Genomic DNA, 16594 nt, shown 5'->3' on the forward strand with positions numbered 1-16594 from the left:
TTGTCCACACCACTCCTCTTTACTGGCTTGATGATGGTCAGCTAAAACCTGACATGAAACAGTAGCGTATCTGCTTGCAAAGATATACACACAAGCAAAGACACACGGCCGTTTGCCAAAATAACATTCCCAACTTCTGTTAAACAACAGAACAGAAACAACAGAAATTCAGAAACAAGTCAATATAATAATGGATTACTCCCACTTCTTGGCAGGAGCTACTCTTCATCTTCACCAGCAGAGAGGACGTGAGAGGTAGTGGTTTCATTTAATGTCTGGTTAGTGTATTCTTTTCATCTCTGGGTTACAGAGTGTGCTACAGGCCAAACACAGAAGGCCCACTGTTGGAGAACAGCTACATGATGACAGACCCACCAAGAATGTTGCCCTGACCGCCATATGTAATACAGCACCAGAGTTCCCTTATTAAGGAGTGAAATAATTTCCACCAAAGTGGTTGGTGGTGCTGACAGCTCAGATTAATGCTCTCTGTAAAACAGCCAGAATAACAACTGCTCCTGCACGCATCGTGAAAACCAGTACGTTTGGCTGAGGGAAGCCTGCCAGCTCTACAAATTCATGCATATTTGGGTCTGTGAACATCTGCCAGCGCAAATAATTTATGCTGTTCTCTCAGCTAAGGGGCAGTGAATCCCCTCTGAAAAGTTTTCTCCAACTTCTACAGTAAGCCTGTGAGCCCCCCCCTCCCTCCCTAGTGTGAAGTGGTGCAGACACACGCTCCAACCACAGACCAGGCTGAATGAGGAGGATCCTGAGGCGTGTGGGAAAGTCCCAGGCACCACTTCAGTCGACCAAGAGCCAACTGTTTCCTGTCCCTCTTCAGGCTTCAGGGTTAGAGCGTGCTGTCAAGGCCATATCCATAACATCCTCCATGCTGCAGCATGAATGGAGCCTTGCCTTGGGTGGGATCTCTACGGCAGCCCCAGACACAGAGCAGATATCTGCATGCACGCCTCACTGTTGGGACCCTGTAGACATGTTTCTCTGCTGGAGCAGTGAATATCTTATGAGCATCGTGGAGGTGGATCAAAACATTTGAGCTCGCTGACACTACTGCACTTCCAACAGGTCTGTTGTTGTGTTCCAACACAATGGTATCAGGTGATTAAACATCCAATGGGAGTCGTATTGATATTCAAAGCGCCACCTCCGACAGATGGCATATTAATCATTAATTGATTCTCTGCCATTTCTGTTTGATCTAAGGCACAAAATTCTGGGCTAATTTAGCTGCTCGGCGATGATAGCTACACTATTTATGAGCATGGAGGGAACCTATCATTTTTCTCTAAAATTATAATAATACACTGCTCTCTGTTCCTGCCGTCAACAAACCATGTTGGACATGAAGCTAGCTCATACTCCATTATATCAGCTTGCAAATTAAATAACATCCGTCAAAATATTTGTGTCATTATATATCTGACGGATAATTATAATGTATAAAAAAAGTACCAGGAAGTAAAGAGAAAGTAATAATTTCATAAATTAACACTTTGCCCTTTGACTCACACATTGGAAGTGTTTGGGAGGAAAGAAAAACCTCAGATTAACTGTGTGTGTGTGTGTGTGTGTGTGTGTGTGTGTGTGTGTGTGTGTGCATCAGGCGAGGCAAAAAGCTGTCAAGAAACTGTCCTCCCCTCCTCCTTACTCCTCTCGTCTTCACCCTCTTCTCCCAGTCCAAACCGCTCTCCTGCTCTCCTCCAGCAGACTGGCAGGAGGTCAGCATCAGGCCAATCCCCAGCAGCCCCAGAAGGGAGCTGCTGTCAACAAGCAACATGGATAGTTTGAACACCGAGGGCAACGCTGTGGCACGCCGAGGTCAGGAGGAATCACTCAACCCAGAACTGACCAACAGCACAGTTGGAGGAGATGTAACTGTCATGGTTGAGGACTCCTAATGAGATATCACCATTACATTCCTACAAATCTAAAGTATGCTGCTGACTGTCCTATTGAGAAACTCATTTAGAAAAGAGGGTTTAATAAAACTGCTATTGTACTGTGTATTTCATTCTATTTCAGCTCTGATCTCTAAGTTGAATCCAGCATGTAACAGTAAATTGTACTTTGTTACCTTGTTAGCAATGCAACTACAAGTGCATCATACACTCAGTTTATTAGGAACACTTAGCTGATGCAGTCTAACACAACAGTCCTCGCTTCATGAATGTTATAATATTTATGGTGTTGGAAATGTTTCAGAAAGGTGTTGATTCCATTTCAAGGAGATTTCAGAGGCTTTTTTGTATTATTGATTGATTTGTATTGATTGATAGTGTTTATAATATTTAGTCCAGCATGAAATATAAATTGGGTGAACATTAAACTGAACCTTATAACCATTCATAACATTAAATTAACGTCAATTAATTGCAGGGCATATGTATTACATTGCCTTAGTTTTAGTTTGGTGTATCTAATAAACTGGAAACTGAGTGCAGCTTCTCCTGCTGTCTGCTCTCAGCTCGCCAGCTTATTTCTCAGCTAAGTCTGCCCTCTGCAGGTTAAAAGGTGAAAACTGGGTGCTTTGGTTTCAAGTCTATTATGGAAAATTAATAAACATCTTCATAAAATAAATTAGTGTTTATATTGCATTAAACAGTCTTATTTTGAATATTTATAGCACAATGTTAGACTTTTAGGTAACAATTTACTTTAAGTCCCAACGTGTCGCATTCATTAGCAGTATAAACATTTCATCAATGGTTTATAACACACTAAACTGTATGTGTAAGCAGATATAAGTGTTTATTAATGTATTTGTCAACAACTATAACTCCTCCTGTGGACATTCATGAGTGGAAACTGCTGTATAAACAGATAATAAATGACACTATAGTAAAACACAGTTGCAATAGTATGTCTTCCTAGGAGCTATAACTGCAGAGAAATAATAAATATAAATATTTATAAATATTTTTAAAATGTCCTCATATCTGGTTAGATATACATTATAGTGTGATATAAACAAAGTAACCGAACTTTTATGTTATATTGTTGTATTCTATTGTACAATCATGTATAACAAACAGAAAAAAGGATCCTAATAGATCTGTAAGTGCCAAGTAAATTAAAAAAATCACAAGATTTGAGTCTGAAGAACCATTCCTCTTGAGAGGTGTCAAAGGTTAAATGTAACCTCTGCCCCACATTTATTTTGTAAAGGAGGATGTCTTATCAGAAAAATTAACATGGACAATTAACATAGAGACAAAAATCTACAGCACAGGGATGCAATCATACCCAGACACTCAGGCGTGGATCAAAGCTGTGGCCAGACGTGGGGGAACAGCAGATGAAAGAGGCACACATTAAGCTGTTTACTAAGATGACATGAAAAGGTGTTTTAGCTCAGTATTCAGCCTAATGAGGGAGAGAGATGGAGGGTTATCTTCTTAGATATTCAGAGCTGCCAGTTCTCAACCTCTTACATCCCTGCTCAACATCAAAAGAAGACTAAATTTTCTGGCAAGGTGATGTCTAATAATAGTGAGGTCCCTGTAGATTAAATTTACATTTAGCTATTTCATTAACAGGCTCACTTACACTTGGTGCCTTGCAGGTGTGGTGAGGTCTCACCACTTTCACACTTAGTGGCGTGTATTGTGACTCTAGGACACTAATTTCCAACCTGGGGGTCAGATCATCTACTAATTCTTACTGACTCTCACAAAAGACAATATTTAGCTTTACTTATTCATTCCTTTGTCACATCAAAAGGAGAAGTACTGACCACATACAGTTCAGCTCAGACTGCCCTCAATTACGCCCAAAATAAAATGACCACACACTGGGTAAAAGGGAAGGCTTCATCAAACAGCTAGAAACTAAATATGAAAACTGAGTGAAGGCCTCATCTTGCTCTGAATTCTCCACAATTTCTTGAATTTGAATCCCAGTAATGAGGAATGTAAAAACAGATTGAACTTCTGTCTATTTCACATTGTCAAAACGTTCTTATTAATGGACTTGTTAAATGTTACAGGAGTTACTAATCCACACAAAAGACCTATGTTTTACTAATTAATTCCTTTGTCAGATCATACAACCAATAAGACAAAGAAAAAGCCCCCATGAACTTTGGCCCAGATTATCCTCAATTACATATTTGTCAGAATAAAAGGAGAAAAGTCATAACACCGCAGTGAAAAAAATGTTTTGTTACCAGTAAAAGTCTTGGATTCTGAATATTACTTAGGTAGAAGAACAGAAGTAATATCAGGAACATGTAGTTTACGTATTAGGAGAAGTACAAGTCATATCTTGTAAGGTAGCTTAATTGAAAATAGCACATTATAATTTATGTTATTTATGTTATCGAAGTCTTAACCTGCAAAGTAACAAATAACTACATCTGTCGGGTTAAATTGCTCCTACAATGTAGTGGAATAGAAGTATAAAGGAGCATCGAAATTGTAAATGAACTTTGTACTGGGGTGGGTCGTATTTCAGCTGCGAAGGGACTCATCACACACATGATAAACCCAGAGTGTAAATTGAGTAAAGGCTCCAGCATGCTCCAAAGCCTCCACAATTTCTTAAGTCTCCCACTGAGTTGGGATCCTGTGCACAAAACCACTACTACGCCGCATTGAAAACAGATGGATCAAACAGTCCTTCCCCTTTATTTGGACTGCTCTGTGTTATTGGAAAGAATTTCAGTAAGAATTACCAAATCTGGCTGCCTTTCAGGAAAACAAATGGACACAGATGTAGTTTTCCATTTTACAGGCTGTTTATGTCTTGCAAATTCCTTCTCCAGAAGAGCGGGGTATGTTCTTTCATGTTTTAATGGCTCAGAGTGACCGCAGCCCTTTGTGGCAAATGCACTTTTCCAATACTAATGACATACAGTCACACAAGGCTCTTGGCAGCAGTGTGCTACTGAGGCTGCGTGCCCACTGTGTAATTAGTCTACCACTAACTCCTAGTCTGGGGAAACATTCACAACCACATTAAACACTGACGGTTTTTCACCTCAGAGAGCCCAAAGCAGATGGATACACTCTGGAGGAGTCATATAGAGCACAAATGGCTTTCATCAGTCAGTTAAACTGATAACATTTGTTGTCTAATAGGAGGGGGGTTCTCAGCAGTCCCTGCAGGAGTTTGAATTGAGTTTAGAGTCTGAAAGAAGCTGGAAGACCAAGAAGGATTAGATGACAATCTTTTTATTGGCATTACATCTCTACAGGAACTTAATCTTTCCTTGGAGTGACTGTCTCTCATGTGCTTCTGTTAGAAGAAAAATGACTCCGGAAAAAACCTAAGGAGCCAACAGTGTCAGTGACAACACTGTAAACTTCCCAGCACCTCACAGAAATATCACTGAACCACATTACTGAAATTTGTAACTGTTGGGACTGTGTGTGGTTTTACAGCTGTTCTGTGCAATCCTGCCATCTGATGGCTCTCACACAGTACTACACCAGATCAAGCATTTTATTTTCAGTGGTGGAGGAGGTACCTAAAAAGTAACTACAGCTGCAGTGCAGTACACTATTCTCCTCTGAAATGTAGTGGAGAAAAATTGCAAAACTCAAATAAAGTACCTTAAAATTGTACTTGACTGAGCTGAATGTATTTTCCACCACTGACACACATAAGAGAGCAAAGCGTATTTGCTCTAATATATAAAACAGAACCACATATAGATGCTAAAATATTCTGTTAAATCCTGTATAATCATCCCTAAAGGGCAATGAACTCAGGACATTTCTGAGGCCTGGTCCAAGTGGTTCCTACAGACCCGTTTGAAGTGTGTCTGCTGGTTGGCGGACCAGTACAGACACGAGGGGATAAAAACCTGCTGAAACCATCACTCCAACTTGAGCCAGTATCATTAGCCGGTGCTGTATCATGTATATGTCTCTCTCGTCTACGGGGTAATGACAGCACTAAGTCTCCATGTCACCAGGGTCACATGAAAGCCATCGCACCACAGGAAGGCCTCCACTTGACCTGTCCTATAACGCTGAGTGTAAAGTGTCAATTGCAGCAGTAAATGCAGCCAAGAAAGGCACTGAGGTGACTCCCCGAACGAATCTGCAGAGATGTGCTGTGTGTGTCAGTCTTTCTGATGGGCTGTTAAAAGCTATCAGGGCGCTGTGATCTGAGAGCACACTCCAGTGAAAACACATATGGTCCTGGTTAAGGCAGGGGGAAATTGGATTAAAGACATTCTTCTTGAAACAGGCTGAATTGTACTTGCCATAACAACTGTGAGCAGCTGACACAGATGAAACCACAAATCAGTCTGAAACTAATATTTAGCTTCTCTTTTTCATGTCAAGTAAGCCACAACAGAGGAAAAGATGCCAGCTGGAGGGGATTCTGCTGAACACACTGTAGTGCAGAGAGGTGAGAGGAGGAAGGTGCTCTGGCCTGGTTTCAATAGCCTATTACGTTTCTTTCCTCAACAAAATACTGCACCACATGCTTTCCATCACAGGGATGTTATTCCACCGCTGGCACTCAGTCCACCTTGTTCAAATCATCAGAGCAGGAAAATCATTTCAGCCAATATTTAAAAAAAAAAGTTCACAGGTGTCTATGTAACCCCAGAGACTGATCACATTCACCAATTTGCTTGAAATTATTTTTAAATGGAGTAATAAAAGCTTTGAGGCAGAAAGCACAGGCCCAAGATTGTGCCTTGTAAATGTTTAAATTACGACCACATGTCCAACTCAAACTAAGTAAGTCATAAGTTACAGTAAATGTTGTTTTTTTTTACGGATGGAATCTTGGCTGCAGCCACTAAGCCACAATTAGCTGAAATAAAGCAGGCGAGTCTGCATTATGATGCTACTCAAACTTCAGGTTAACTAAACAAACCAGACAGACAGGGGACATGAGCAAATAATCTAGATAATTAATCAAATACCTATTAAATCCAGCAGAACTATGAAGTGGATAAACTAGCCGAGGACAGGATAGCAAGAAGTAACTATTAAAGATTTGAAATGATAAGTTAATGCTTAAAACCACAGGTGTTTTCACTTGACTGATTAGACCTGTGCAGGGTTTCCCTCAGTGTTTTTCAGTGGAGGCACAACACTGCACCTGCACTAGTGTCAGAAGAAACTACAACAATTTCTTTAGGGTTCAAGGAAAAGGAGCAGTGGCATCACATCAAATAGCGCAGGCCACATATTCAATAAGTAAAGTGACTGTTGTTCCGCCATCTAGTGTCTACGTGAACATTAACATCTAGTGACTACATTAACTTAACGACTCATTCTTGATCAGTCACTTTGTATGTTTGGTTTACAGTCATTGATCCGAGCAGCACCTGGCAATGACAGGGGAAAAAAAGAAAACTGGAAACAAGTTTGGAAAAATGTTTCCAATCATTCTGAGCACTTGGCATCGCTAAGCAGGCCACAGTTTCTCTTTAAGAAAATTATCTTTAAGCAGCACCAACATGGTGACACAGTAACACACACAACTTCACTCTCTCATCAGTGTTTTCCGCTCTCCTGCTGCACCTGTTCCACTCACAACTGTCCCAGGTACAACAGGAGATATCACTGAGGTGAGATGACACGAATGGACAACCTTTATAATACACAGAAACAACAAGAATAACAGTGCCGCAGATAATATAAAAGTAGGCTAATAATTGAAGTATTAATGAACTTAAAGACCTCTGATGAAAATCAAGTTTTTATGTCCATAGCGTGTTTTTTATATAATACAAAAAATATCGACGCCATGACTGAGCATTCCCAGTCTCATGAAATAGGATTCAGACAGCCAGAGTTGCATACCTCACATACCTGAGACAGTGGAGAGCCTGACTTCCACAGAGAGGTAAACAGAGCCGAGCAGCCACTGTAGTTGGGAAGCGCAGGAGAAAAACGCGGGAACTTGTGTCTTGAGGAGATGTAACAATTACTTACTGACGCACAGCCTAAAGTACACATACATCACATGGTTAGTTCACAGCTACACTGCTAACCACTAACTAGCTAACTTTCTCTCTCTCTCTCTCTCTCTCTCTATCTATCTATATATCTATCTATATATATATTGGCCCGCTGCGCACACCTAGCTACCTGCGTACAAGCTATCAAGCTATTCGTGAATGGAGCTGCGCTACTTGTGTAACAATATTCTGTCTCAAACTTCTCAAAATTACTGCACATCTTGCACAGAGATGATACATTTGTGTAAATTGCTTATTTACTCGGTACTGCTGCCTCTTGTACAAGTTTAGTTTCCACACGTCTGCACATGCGTAGAATGCTGCAATGTCAAAACTGTTCCCAGATCGGCAGAAGCTGAGTCAAGGACAGCTTGACAAGCTTGCACTTGTACTTAGCGTGAAGTGGTAATCAACCTTTAAATTAAAAGGTTCTGTAAACGACATTTAAACAATAATAGAGCAGAAAACTATTATTTTCTGCTATGCAAAGATATAGTGGAGTAATTATTGGCCTTGAGCAGAGTCACTCCTGTGAAACCATTCTCCCCACATTTATAAGATAGATAGATAGATAGATAGATAGATAGATAGATAGATAGATAGATAGATAGATCTTGAAATAAATAAATTATGGAATAAATGTAGAAATACAAAATTAAATTTCAATATAAATATATAAGTGAGTCAATGAATAAATAAATAGCTATACAAATAAATGGATAAATGTATACATAAATAAATAATTAACTAAATACAACAATAAAATTACCTTTTTATTTATTTCCAGAGACTTTTCTTTCCCAGCCCTTTTTATTACCATCCACTATATTCAAATGAAGGGGCGTGGTTACCTCACAGCTTCAGACCAAAGCAATCTCTTTCCTTGTTTTAAAACTTGTCAGGATTGTAAAACCCCGGGCTACATGATGTGGGGGGCAGGAACCAGGGATGTTTTCCTCTGCAGAACAAACTGCGAAATACTATAAGTCATAGTCATAGATATAAGGACTTTTTAATTGTTTAATAATGCACAGTTCTTGTCAGCAATTACTATTTCTTCTATGAAAACATATTTTATATTGCTGTAAATGTGTTTAACTATGTTGCCATTCATCATGTTTATAAGACAGTCTCCACTTCTGTGTGTTCACAGGAGGTGTTACACTTCTTAAGAAATACATTAACACTTATAATGAGCTCCCACTGTATATCTGCTTACAAGTGTTTTGGAAACCAATTATTACATATTTAAATACTAAATAGGGGGAATTCAAGTGTTTTTCTTTAATTATTATTATTTTTTTGGTTCTGACTGGTAATGCATATTTTTCTACATTTTTACAGAATTTGAACTTGTTACCTTATATTGTGATCAGTTTTATTCCTCAGCTCTTGTGGAACAGAACATAGTAACAGTAGTGACTCCCTGATTATATATCAATAAGAGCCTAGGTTAGAGATGAGGAAAATCAGATATGCAAAATCAATGAATGAATGATACTTATTCATTTATTAATGACATACTTTTATTCAACTATTACTATCTGTACACATCTGCCGATTTAATTGGCTTTCGTTACAGTTTGCATTTTGACATTTTAAGACTGAATGAATTTTTAATGTCCATTCAATCTTCATCAGATTTTAATTGGGTTTTAAATATTTCATGAGCAATTATTGAAATACTGCTGCATTTTAACATTTGATCCACAATTAACTAATGATTGAGTCATTGGTGTTTTGAACTTGAGTTCTGTTTTTTTGTTATCCTTATTTTTAATATTTAATCTAGAATTGTTGCAAAAGCAGCAACATTTAGTTCAAATTGATATCAGTTATCTTTTGAGTAATATTAAATTACCACTGAGTATTTGCTGCCTTAATTAATGCGTGCACAGTTTTGGCGTGACTATTTAAATAATTTACCCCTGATAATATTTCTCAAGGTTCTATCCAAACACGGCTCCTCTCTGAAACATCTGGCTGGTGCATTTATGTGTCCACTTTCATTAATGAGAGATTTGAGAATTCAAGCCAAGAAAATTCCAATATGCTCAAGTTAGGACAACCTACTGTGGCAAGCTATTTAATATCCCTGTAGATTAAGAGAAAGACAATAAATTGCAACTTGACCCAAGTATCTTCAAAATAAAGACAGCCCAATAACTAGAGAATGAGATATTTTTATTAGAAAATGATGACAGCCTACAAGACAAATTTAGCCAGCATCTGAAACCAAAACAGGAAACAAAAAACAAAACAAAACAAAAAAAATCATGATGAAATTCCTTTTCAAGAGATCTTGGAAAATATCGGACAAAACAAGTATCATAGAAACTTAAAGGTGGTACTGAAAAACATACCAATACAGGAAGAGCGTACTCAGCAGCTTTCCACATGAAAGAAAATTAAATTTGTCCAGGGATTAGTGTGACATCGTGCTCTGGTTCTTCCTTAATAAAAAGCAACAGATCTCGCACAATCCGTTCTCCAAAGGCTTTTTGTGAAATCCCATCCTCTCGACAGGTAAAAATGTCACCTCCAAACTTCAACAAACAAAGGCTCCTAAAATAAAAAAAAACCTTAAACTGCCTTGCGGTGGTACTCTGGAGGGGCAACTTCATAGTCACTGGCATTGAACAGCGACGCAGAGTTCTTTACAAGATACCTGAAATGGAGCAACATTTTACTCATTTCTGCTGCAGAGGAATGAATACACGTTTTACTAACAGCTTTGTCAGGTCTTGAATACTCACTTGAGGAAGTCTTGTAGATAACTGAGCAGCAGTGCAAGGCTCTTCTCATCTAGCGGAGTGTACGCCAGCATGGCTCCGATTCTCACTTTCAAAACCAAACAAAGACAGATTACACACCACACAACCACTAACCTTGTCTTCATGTATAATACCTCTACAAGCACTTCAATATTTCCACTTAACTGGCCCAATTCAAGCAGATAAAGCAGCAAATACAGGTCATAGTGGCAGAAAAGATGAATATTGATCTTTACAAAATGAAAATAAAAGCAGCTGCAGCAGGCTGCACTTTTATCTCGGAACTATGTGCAGTTCTTAATTTTTTTTTATGGAAAAGAAAAGCAGGTTAGGAAGTAAAATGTTGGCTTGAATTGCACACCAGTTCACAGATTTTCAGTTTTAAGCCAGAAATACATTTCCAAATATAATCAAGATTCTTCTTTAAAGGATTTAAAGTCAGAACTCAAGAACATGGGTTAAAAGACAGATACAGTATGTACCCCATGTTTAAAGAGGCAGAGGTCTGTTTGCAGATCTGGCATTTTATGTGAACACAGAAACTAAATTTCAGAGTTAAGTAAATGTTTTTTAAAGCATAGACACAAGCATGTTTCATCTTTTCTTGTGGATGAGGAAATACATTTTGGTTTCCATTTCTTCTTACTATTATAACCTGACTGATTTTAGAGGCTGATAACAATATTGATATTTCAGAATTTAAAAATACAACAATTATATATCCGCCAACCTATTATTATTTTTTTTTTTTACATAAACACACAATATAAACAAATTTTTTGATAAAAATCTAGGAAATTTGACTTTTTTAACTATGTAATGGCATTACAGAGCTCTAGCAAGTGAAATCAAAGCTGCTCATCTCTATAATAGATATTGCAACAGTGGGATGTTGTGTAAGTGTTTGTACCAAAGAGTCTGAGTAGATGAGGAGCGCCGTAAATCTGAGACATCGATGTATCTGGGTGGTTGGCCAGGATGTCTGCGTACTGCGGCCTCTCAAATTTGTAGAGAAGTTGTGTCCCCAACATGACGTTGAAATATTCCCGTATACCAGCAACCACCTCGTTCACAGCAAACTCCCTGAGAGTTTTTAAATGGATAAGCAAGCATGTCATGTTCTGGATTGGCCGTGTGATAGTGTGAGAAAATGACAAGTAACAATGTGTGTTTTTACTTGCTGTCAGAGTTTCCTCTTGATTTCTTGTAGTTTGCATAATCTTCGAGGACTGCGTCAACGTTCTTTTTGGCAGGTAGGTGGAAAAGCTGAAGAAAAAACACAAAAAGACAAAACAAACATGAAGTGACAATACTAATGAGCAAAATGCTATGAGAACGGTTTAAGTTCAATTTCCATGTCACTTGTTACTAACCTGTTTTTGCCGTGTAATCAGGTCCCAGTCATCCACAAGCCATGGTTTCAACTCCTCAGGGATTTTTACTTTCACCTCCACTCGATTTATGAAGGTCTCCTCCTGAGCAGACAGGATGAGATTTAAGAAGTAAACCATGAGAGGAAACTTTTTACCCTAGAAACATTTCATGAATGAGTTTTTCCTCCACACAGCTGCAACTACAGATTAAACATCTTACTCAGTTACTTTCAATGCGGCTCAGCATTACTTGACATTAACCGGCAAATTCAAGAAACGACCAACCAGAAAAATAATTACTAAAAGCAAATTAATAGATACAAGAACTTACACTTTCAACTGTTGGGTCAACACGTGCCCTCTTCTTTCGTGGAGGGTGAGTTGGGTCTCCCCCTGAACTCGTTCCTTCTCCTGCTCCAGGAGCTGCACAGACAGAAACACGCCTAGCTGGTATCTCATTCGTAAAAGTAATAAAACAATCACTGTGACATTATTGTGACAGCCTGCTATGACTCTAGCGATGCTTCTATTCTCTTAATTATTTCTATTGTAAAGAAGATGGCAACACAATTGTGCACAAAACCTGCTTAATGATATTTCGGAGAGTTTTCAGAGGATGTTTTATACTTACTCTTCTGTTTGTTCTTTTTGGTTTTCCTACAAGGAAGGAAAACAAATGACAGGTGTTAAACTAATCAAAAAAATTAAACAGGTATAACACCTCTAAAACTGTTTACAGGCGACATTACAGCAGGTGTCAGATACAATAACAAATGACTTGCACTCACACATCATTTTTCTGCGATGCAGCAGGTATCTTCTTATTCGGCGCAGCACCCCTCATTCTTCCTTCTACATAATGGTCTCTAAATGAAGAGAATAAAACAAATTCTATCACGTAAGAATACATCATTCATATTAAGCGGCATGTGTACACAGTAAAGTTAGTAAAAACTAACATAAAAAAGAGAGAATGGACTCACTGATTTGCCCTCTGAAGCTCTTTCTGTTTCTGCAGATTACTGTCCACATACTTAAGCACTCTGCTTTCAGGAACCCATTCGTCCCAGCTGAAAGAGAAGACACCAAGAAAGAAATCAAGCACTTGTGAAATCTTTCCTGTTCAAATCTTATAGTCTTGATTTATCTGAACAAAGAACTTACTTCTTATTCCACCCACTGTAATGAATAAAATATTTGATTTGTTTGTCCTTGATGTTTATCTTAACACACTGCAAAGAGAGACAGGATTCACTGTCAAAAAAATGATAGAGACATAGAGGAGGATCACAAGATCAGAGAGACAGGTTAACTCTGGCAGCCTACCTTAGCTTCGTAGAGCAATGGCCCATGAAAACACAGCACTCTTTCACCTGAACAGAGTGGTGGTCAATAAAATCAGCATGAGTGCAGTCCAAGTACAACAAAATGAAATTGTGAAGCCAACTAAACTACTTGCACACACACACACGCTGAGAGTTCATGACTAGGCTTAGGGTAGACTGGACAGAAACAATTAGTACACCTTAAATTTAAAATCTTCAAACATCTCGAACATCAGTAACTGACACCAATCTCTTTCGGGTGGCTGAGAACAATAATTACATCAAGATTTCTAATGACTGTCACTCATAGGGAGACTAAGATCATACTAAAAAAAACTTAATCTGATTAGAATTACAGTTTAATAGAACACTCAACTTGATGCATGAAGGGTAGGCCTTTTTGATTAGTTTCATTATTATTTAATCTGTGCAATACTTATAGATCTTAATCTAATGATTCTGTCTTTAAAACCCAAAGATATTCAATTTACAATTATGTAAATGAGACAAAATCCTCAGTTAATTCACCCAGTTAAGCTTCAATTTGGACAGCCATATTTATTTTCGTTATTCATATTAAAACATTAAAGAGTCTGGTATACTGTGTACCGTGTACTTTGGCTCTAGTAACATGAAAGGTCCTATTCTGTTTTATATAATTAATTAACTCAGTGATTAAGAGTAAATATATGACATGTACCTCAATTAGTTGCTGTAATAATGTGTCCATAATTTACTTTTTTACTTGAGAAAAGTTGATTGGCCACACAAAGAACACTGAATTTCTAACAGTGCACAGTACACTCAGCATATTTTAGAGCGAGCAGCAGAAAGCGGTGCATTAATGAGAGCACCAGTTCTGTACGGCTGACAAAGAGCATAAGGCGGTGAGTCAGTGAGGACCGGGCATTGCATGAATGAAGCTGCTGCTCCCAGCAAACTGCCAACAGCATTGCTGGAATTCAAACCATAGACTGTGCAACTACGGGACTACTGTTAGCGTTACATTGTGTTGTAAAGGTAAATACTTAATAAGGAACTAAAGTGGTGACTAAAGTCAATGAAGACGTGTTTTGTGTGACAATGAAAGCTAACAGTGCTAGCTGCTCGACGGCGCCAGTGTCTGTTTCGATGAAGAGCTAGCTAAGATTTCCAACGGCCACGGCCCTGACTGACACCACAGATCTCTCAGAATAGAAACAGGCAGCTCGTTACCTTCTTGAAATTTGGGCTTCGGGTCCTGTTTCGGCGCCATTCAAGGATTAAACTATCAAAATATGGGAAAAATCGCCAGCTCCCATTCCAGTCTGAAACGGCGCCGCTCTCTAAAAACGTCATGACCAACGCGATGACGCATTAATGCCGCGACCAAAGATGCATGTCGAGATACGTATGAGACCGAATAACGTGAGACATGAAAATGATAAAATAAAATAATAAAACAATAAAGTCAACTTAATTTTATGTTTCTACTTTACAATATGTGCTCAAATTCTCAGTTATAGTTTTAGTCAGTGGTCTGTTTTACAGAAGTAATTTCCTGGCTAAAGAATGAAACCTTAAAACTGGTTTTGACACGTGTTTGTGTTTTAATTAAGGTAATGTTTTTTTCAATGAATCTTTTTCTGCAAATTCTATCTTCTCACATGTTGGTCCAAGGAAAGGGATTGCATTGTAAGTCTCCACTGCAAAAAGTGCCTCACATACCTCTGGTGTGTGGTCTCTTATAAAATAAATAACCCCCATGCATTGCATAAATGCTTTGTCCCTTTAGTTTTATTGCCAAAAACAAAAGATATCAATATTGAGAGTAATTTATTAGTGTACTCAAATTTCATCCTCTTCAGAATGTACAATATTCCCAGTTTGCATGATCTGGTTTAAATTCATATTCATTTTTAAGTGCTTGAGGATCTGTGCATCACTAAGGCACAAACAAAACAAAAAAACAGAAGAATTATCTTTACAAATTAATAAATAAAAGCTAAAGCTTAAGTACTGATTATTGCTATTGTTAAGACTAGTGTTGTGAAAGAAACCTGTCAAATTTAGTTTTTTTTATTCAAATACATATACATAACAAGATATTCAGACAATATGGATATAATGTAACATGGTTTTTTTTGTGTTGCAACATGATGATTATGAATTATTCATAAAGTTAGTATAACATTTGAGCATGTGGTCAGTTATAGTTGACTAATATAAATAAAAGGAACAGTGGTTACATAACCTTAGAAAATTAGAAATGTATGCCTCATAAGTGCATTCTGGTATGTAAACAAACAGAAGTGCACCCCTGCATGGAACCACTTATTAATCTGCTTACCACTTCATGTAGGAGCACCATATTCTCTGTATACAAATGTTTACAGATTCGGGCTTACTTAGGCATCTAAAATAACTTTAACTTCTGCCCATGCAGCGCGATCATCAGACCTAATCTGCAAATCCAGCACGGTGTTTCACATAATGGCAAAAGACAATAAAGTTTCCTCCAAATATACAACTGTCTATACACCTTTTGAGATTGTTACATGATACATGTAAAAAAAAAGTGTAACTAATAATATTAATAATGCTTGCATGTTCACCGATAAACCTAAATGGAACTGAGCCATCAGTAACACCATTACTTAAACCTGTGCCTTTCCTGCTGATGTGTGCTGCAGTTAAGATCTAAGGCAGTCTGTTATGGGGCCAGGAGTGTGTCATGGAAAATTATTTTTTATAGCATTTAATTAGGATAAATTAATAAACTAAATACATTCACTATAAACTGAAATTAAACGTGCAATTGAAAGCAAAGTCAAATAATAAAAAGATTATTAAATTTGCCAATGAATGATTTTACGGCATTATGTCCATAATTATAAATGAATAATTTAACTTTAAAATGAAATCACAAAATTAATTTGGAAAAAGCTTTCAAAAGTGTACTCTTCGCTATTCCGTTCCTGTGTTTTCACATACAGAGCAGCAGCAGGAACTCCTGCTTAAAGCCCCTCAGATTTAAAAATTCAGTTAATCTCCATATTTTAGACAAAACAAGTAAATGAATTGATTAATTAATTGACTATTTACTTATCTATCTTCTGGAGAAAGGACATGTAAAGCACCTTTTTGATTTTGCCCTGAATAGCCTTTACTGTGGTAATCTAACCAGAG

General features: G+C 37.9%; 1 protein-coding gene across 2 annotated transcripts; it reads right to left on the reverse strand.

The window, feature by feature from the left end:
• Positions 1 to 10121: 10121 nt before the first annotated feature.
• morf4l1 (mortality factor 4 like 1) lies at positions 10122 to 14768 on the reverse strand. 2 transcript variants are annotated; one of them, XM_056386221.1, is made up of 12 exons: positions 14642 to 14768; positions 13428 to 13474; positions 13266 to 13333; positions 13085 to 13171; positions 12890 to 12967; positions 12733 to 12758; positions 12433 to 12524; positions 12102 to 12203; positions 11906 to 11994; positions 11639 to 11811; positions 10711 to 10795; positions 10122 to 10622 (listed from the first exon to the last, which is right to left on the reverse strand). In XM_056386221.1, the coding sequence occupies exons 1-12, from the start codon at positions 14679 to 14681 to the stop codon at positions 10538 to 10540; spliced, it is 972 nt and encodes a 323-aa protein (XP_056242196.1). In that variant the 5' UTR covers positions 14682 to 14768; the 3' UTR covers positions 10122 to 10537. The 2 variants fall into 2 exon arrangements, with proteins under 2 accessions (XP_056242196.1, XP_056242197.1); XM_056386222.1 differs by lacking the exon at positions 13428 to 13474 and having other exon boundaries at positions 13266 to 13355; positions 14642 to 14762.
• Between the last annotated feature and the right edge of the window lie 1826 nt (positions 14769 to 16594).

The sequence above is a fragment of the Seriola aureovittata genome, chromosome 10, assembly GCF_021018895.1.
Source record: "Seriola aureovittata isolate HTS-2021-v1 ecotype China chromosome 10, ASM2101889v1, whole genome shotgun sequence".
In the NCBI taxonomy this organism is placed as follows: domain Eukaryota; kingdom Metazoa; phylum Chordata; class Actinopteri; order Carangiformes; family Carangidae; genus Seriola; species Seriola aureovittata.

Excerpts from the sequence above, each read along its gene's own strand:
- morf4l1 (XM_056386221.1), bottom strand. The coding sequence starts at position 14,681 with ATGGCGCCGAAACAGGACCCGAAGCCCAAATTTCAAGAAG. Across the intron at positions 12,525-12,732 it reads CAAAAAGAACAAACAGAAGA|CTCCTGGAGCAGGAGAAGGA; the intron begins GTAAGTATAAAA and ends CTGTCTGTGCAG. Across the intron at positions 11,812-11,905 it reads AGAGGAAACTCTGACAGCAA|GGAGTTTGCTGTGAACGAGG; the intron begins GTAAAAACACAC and ends AAAAACTCTCAG.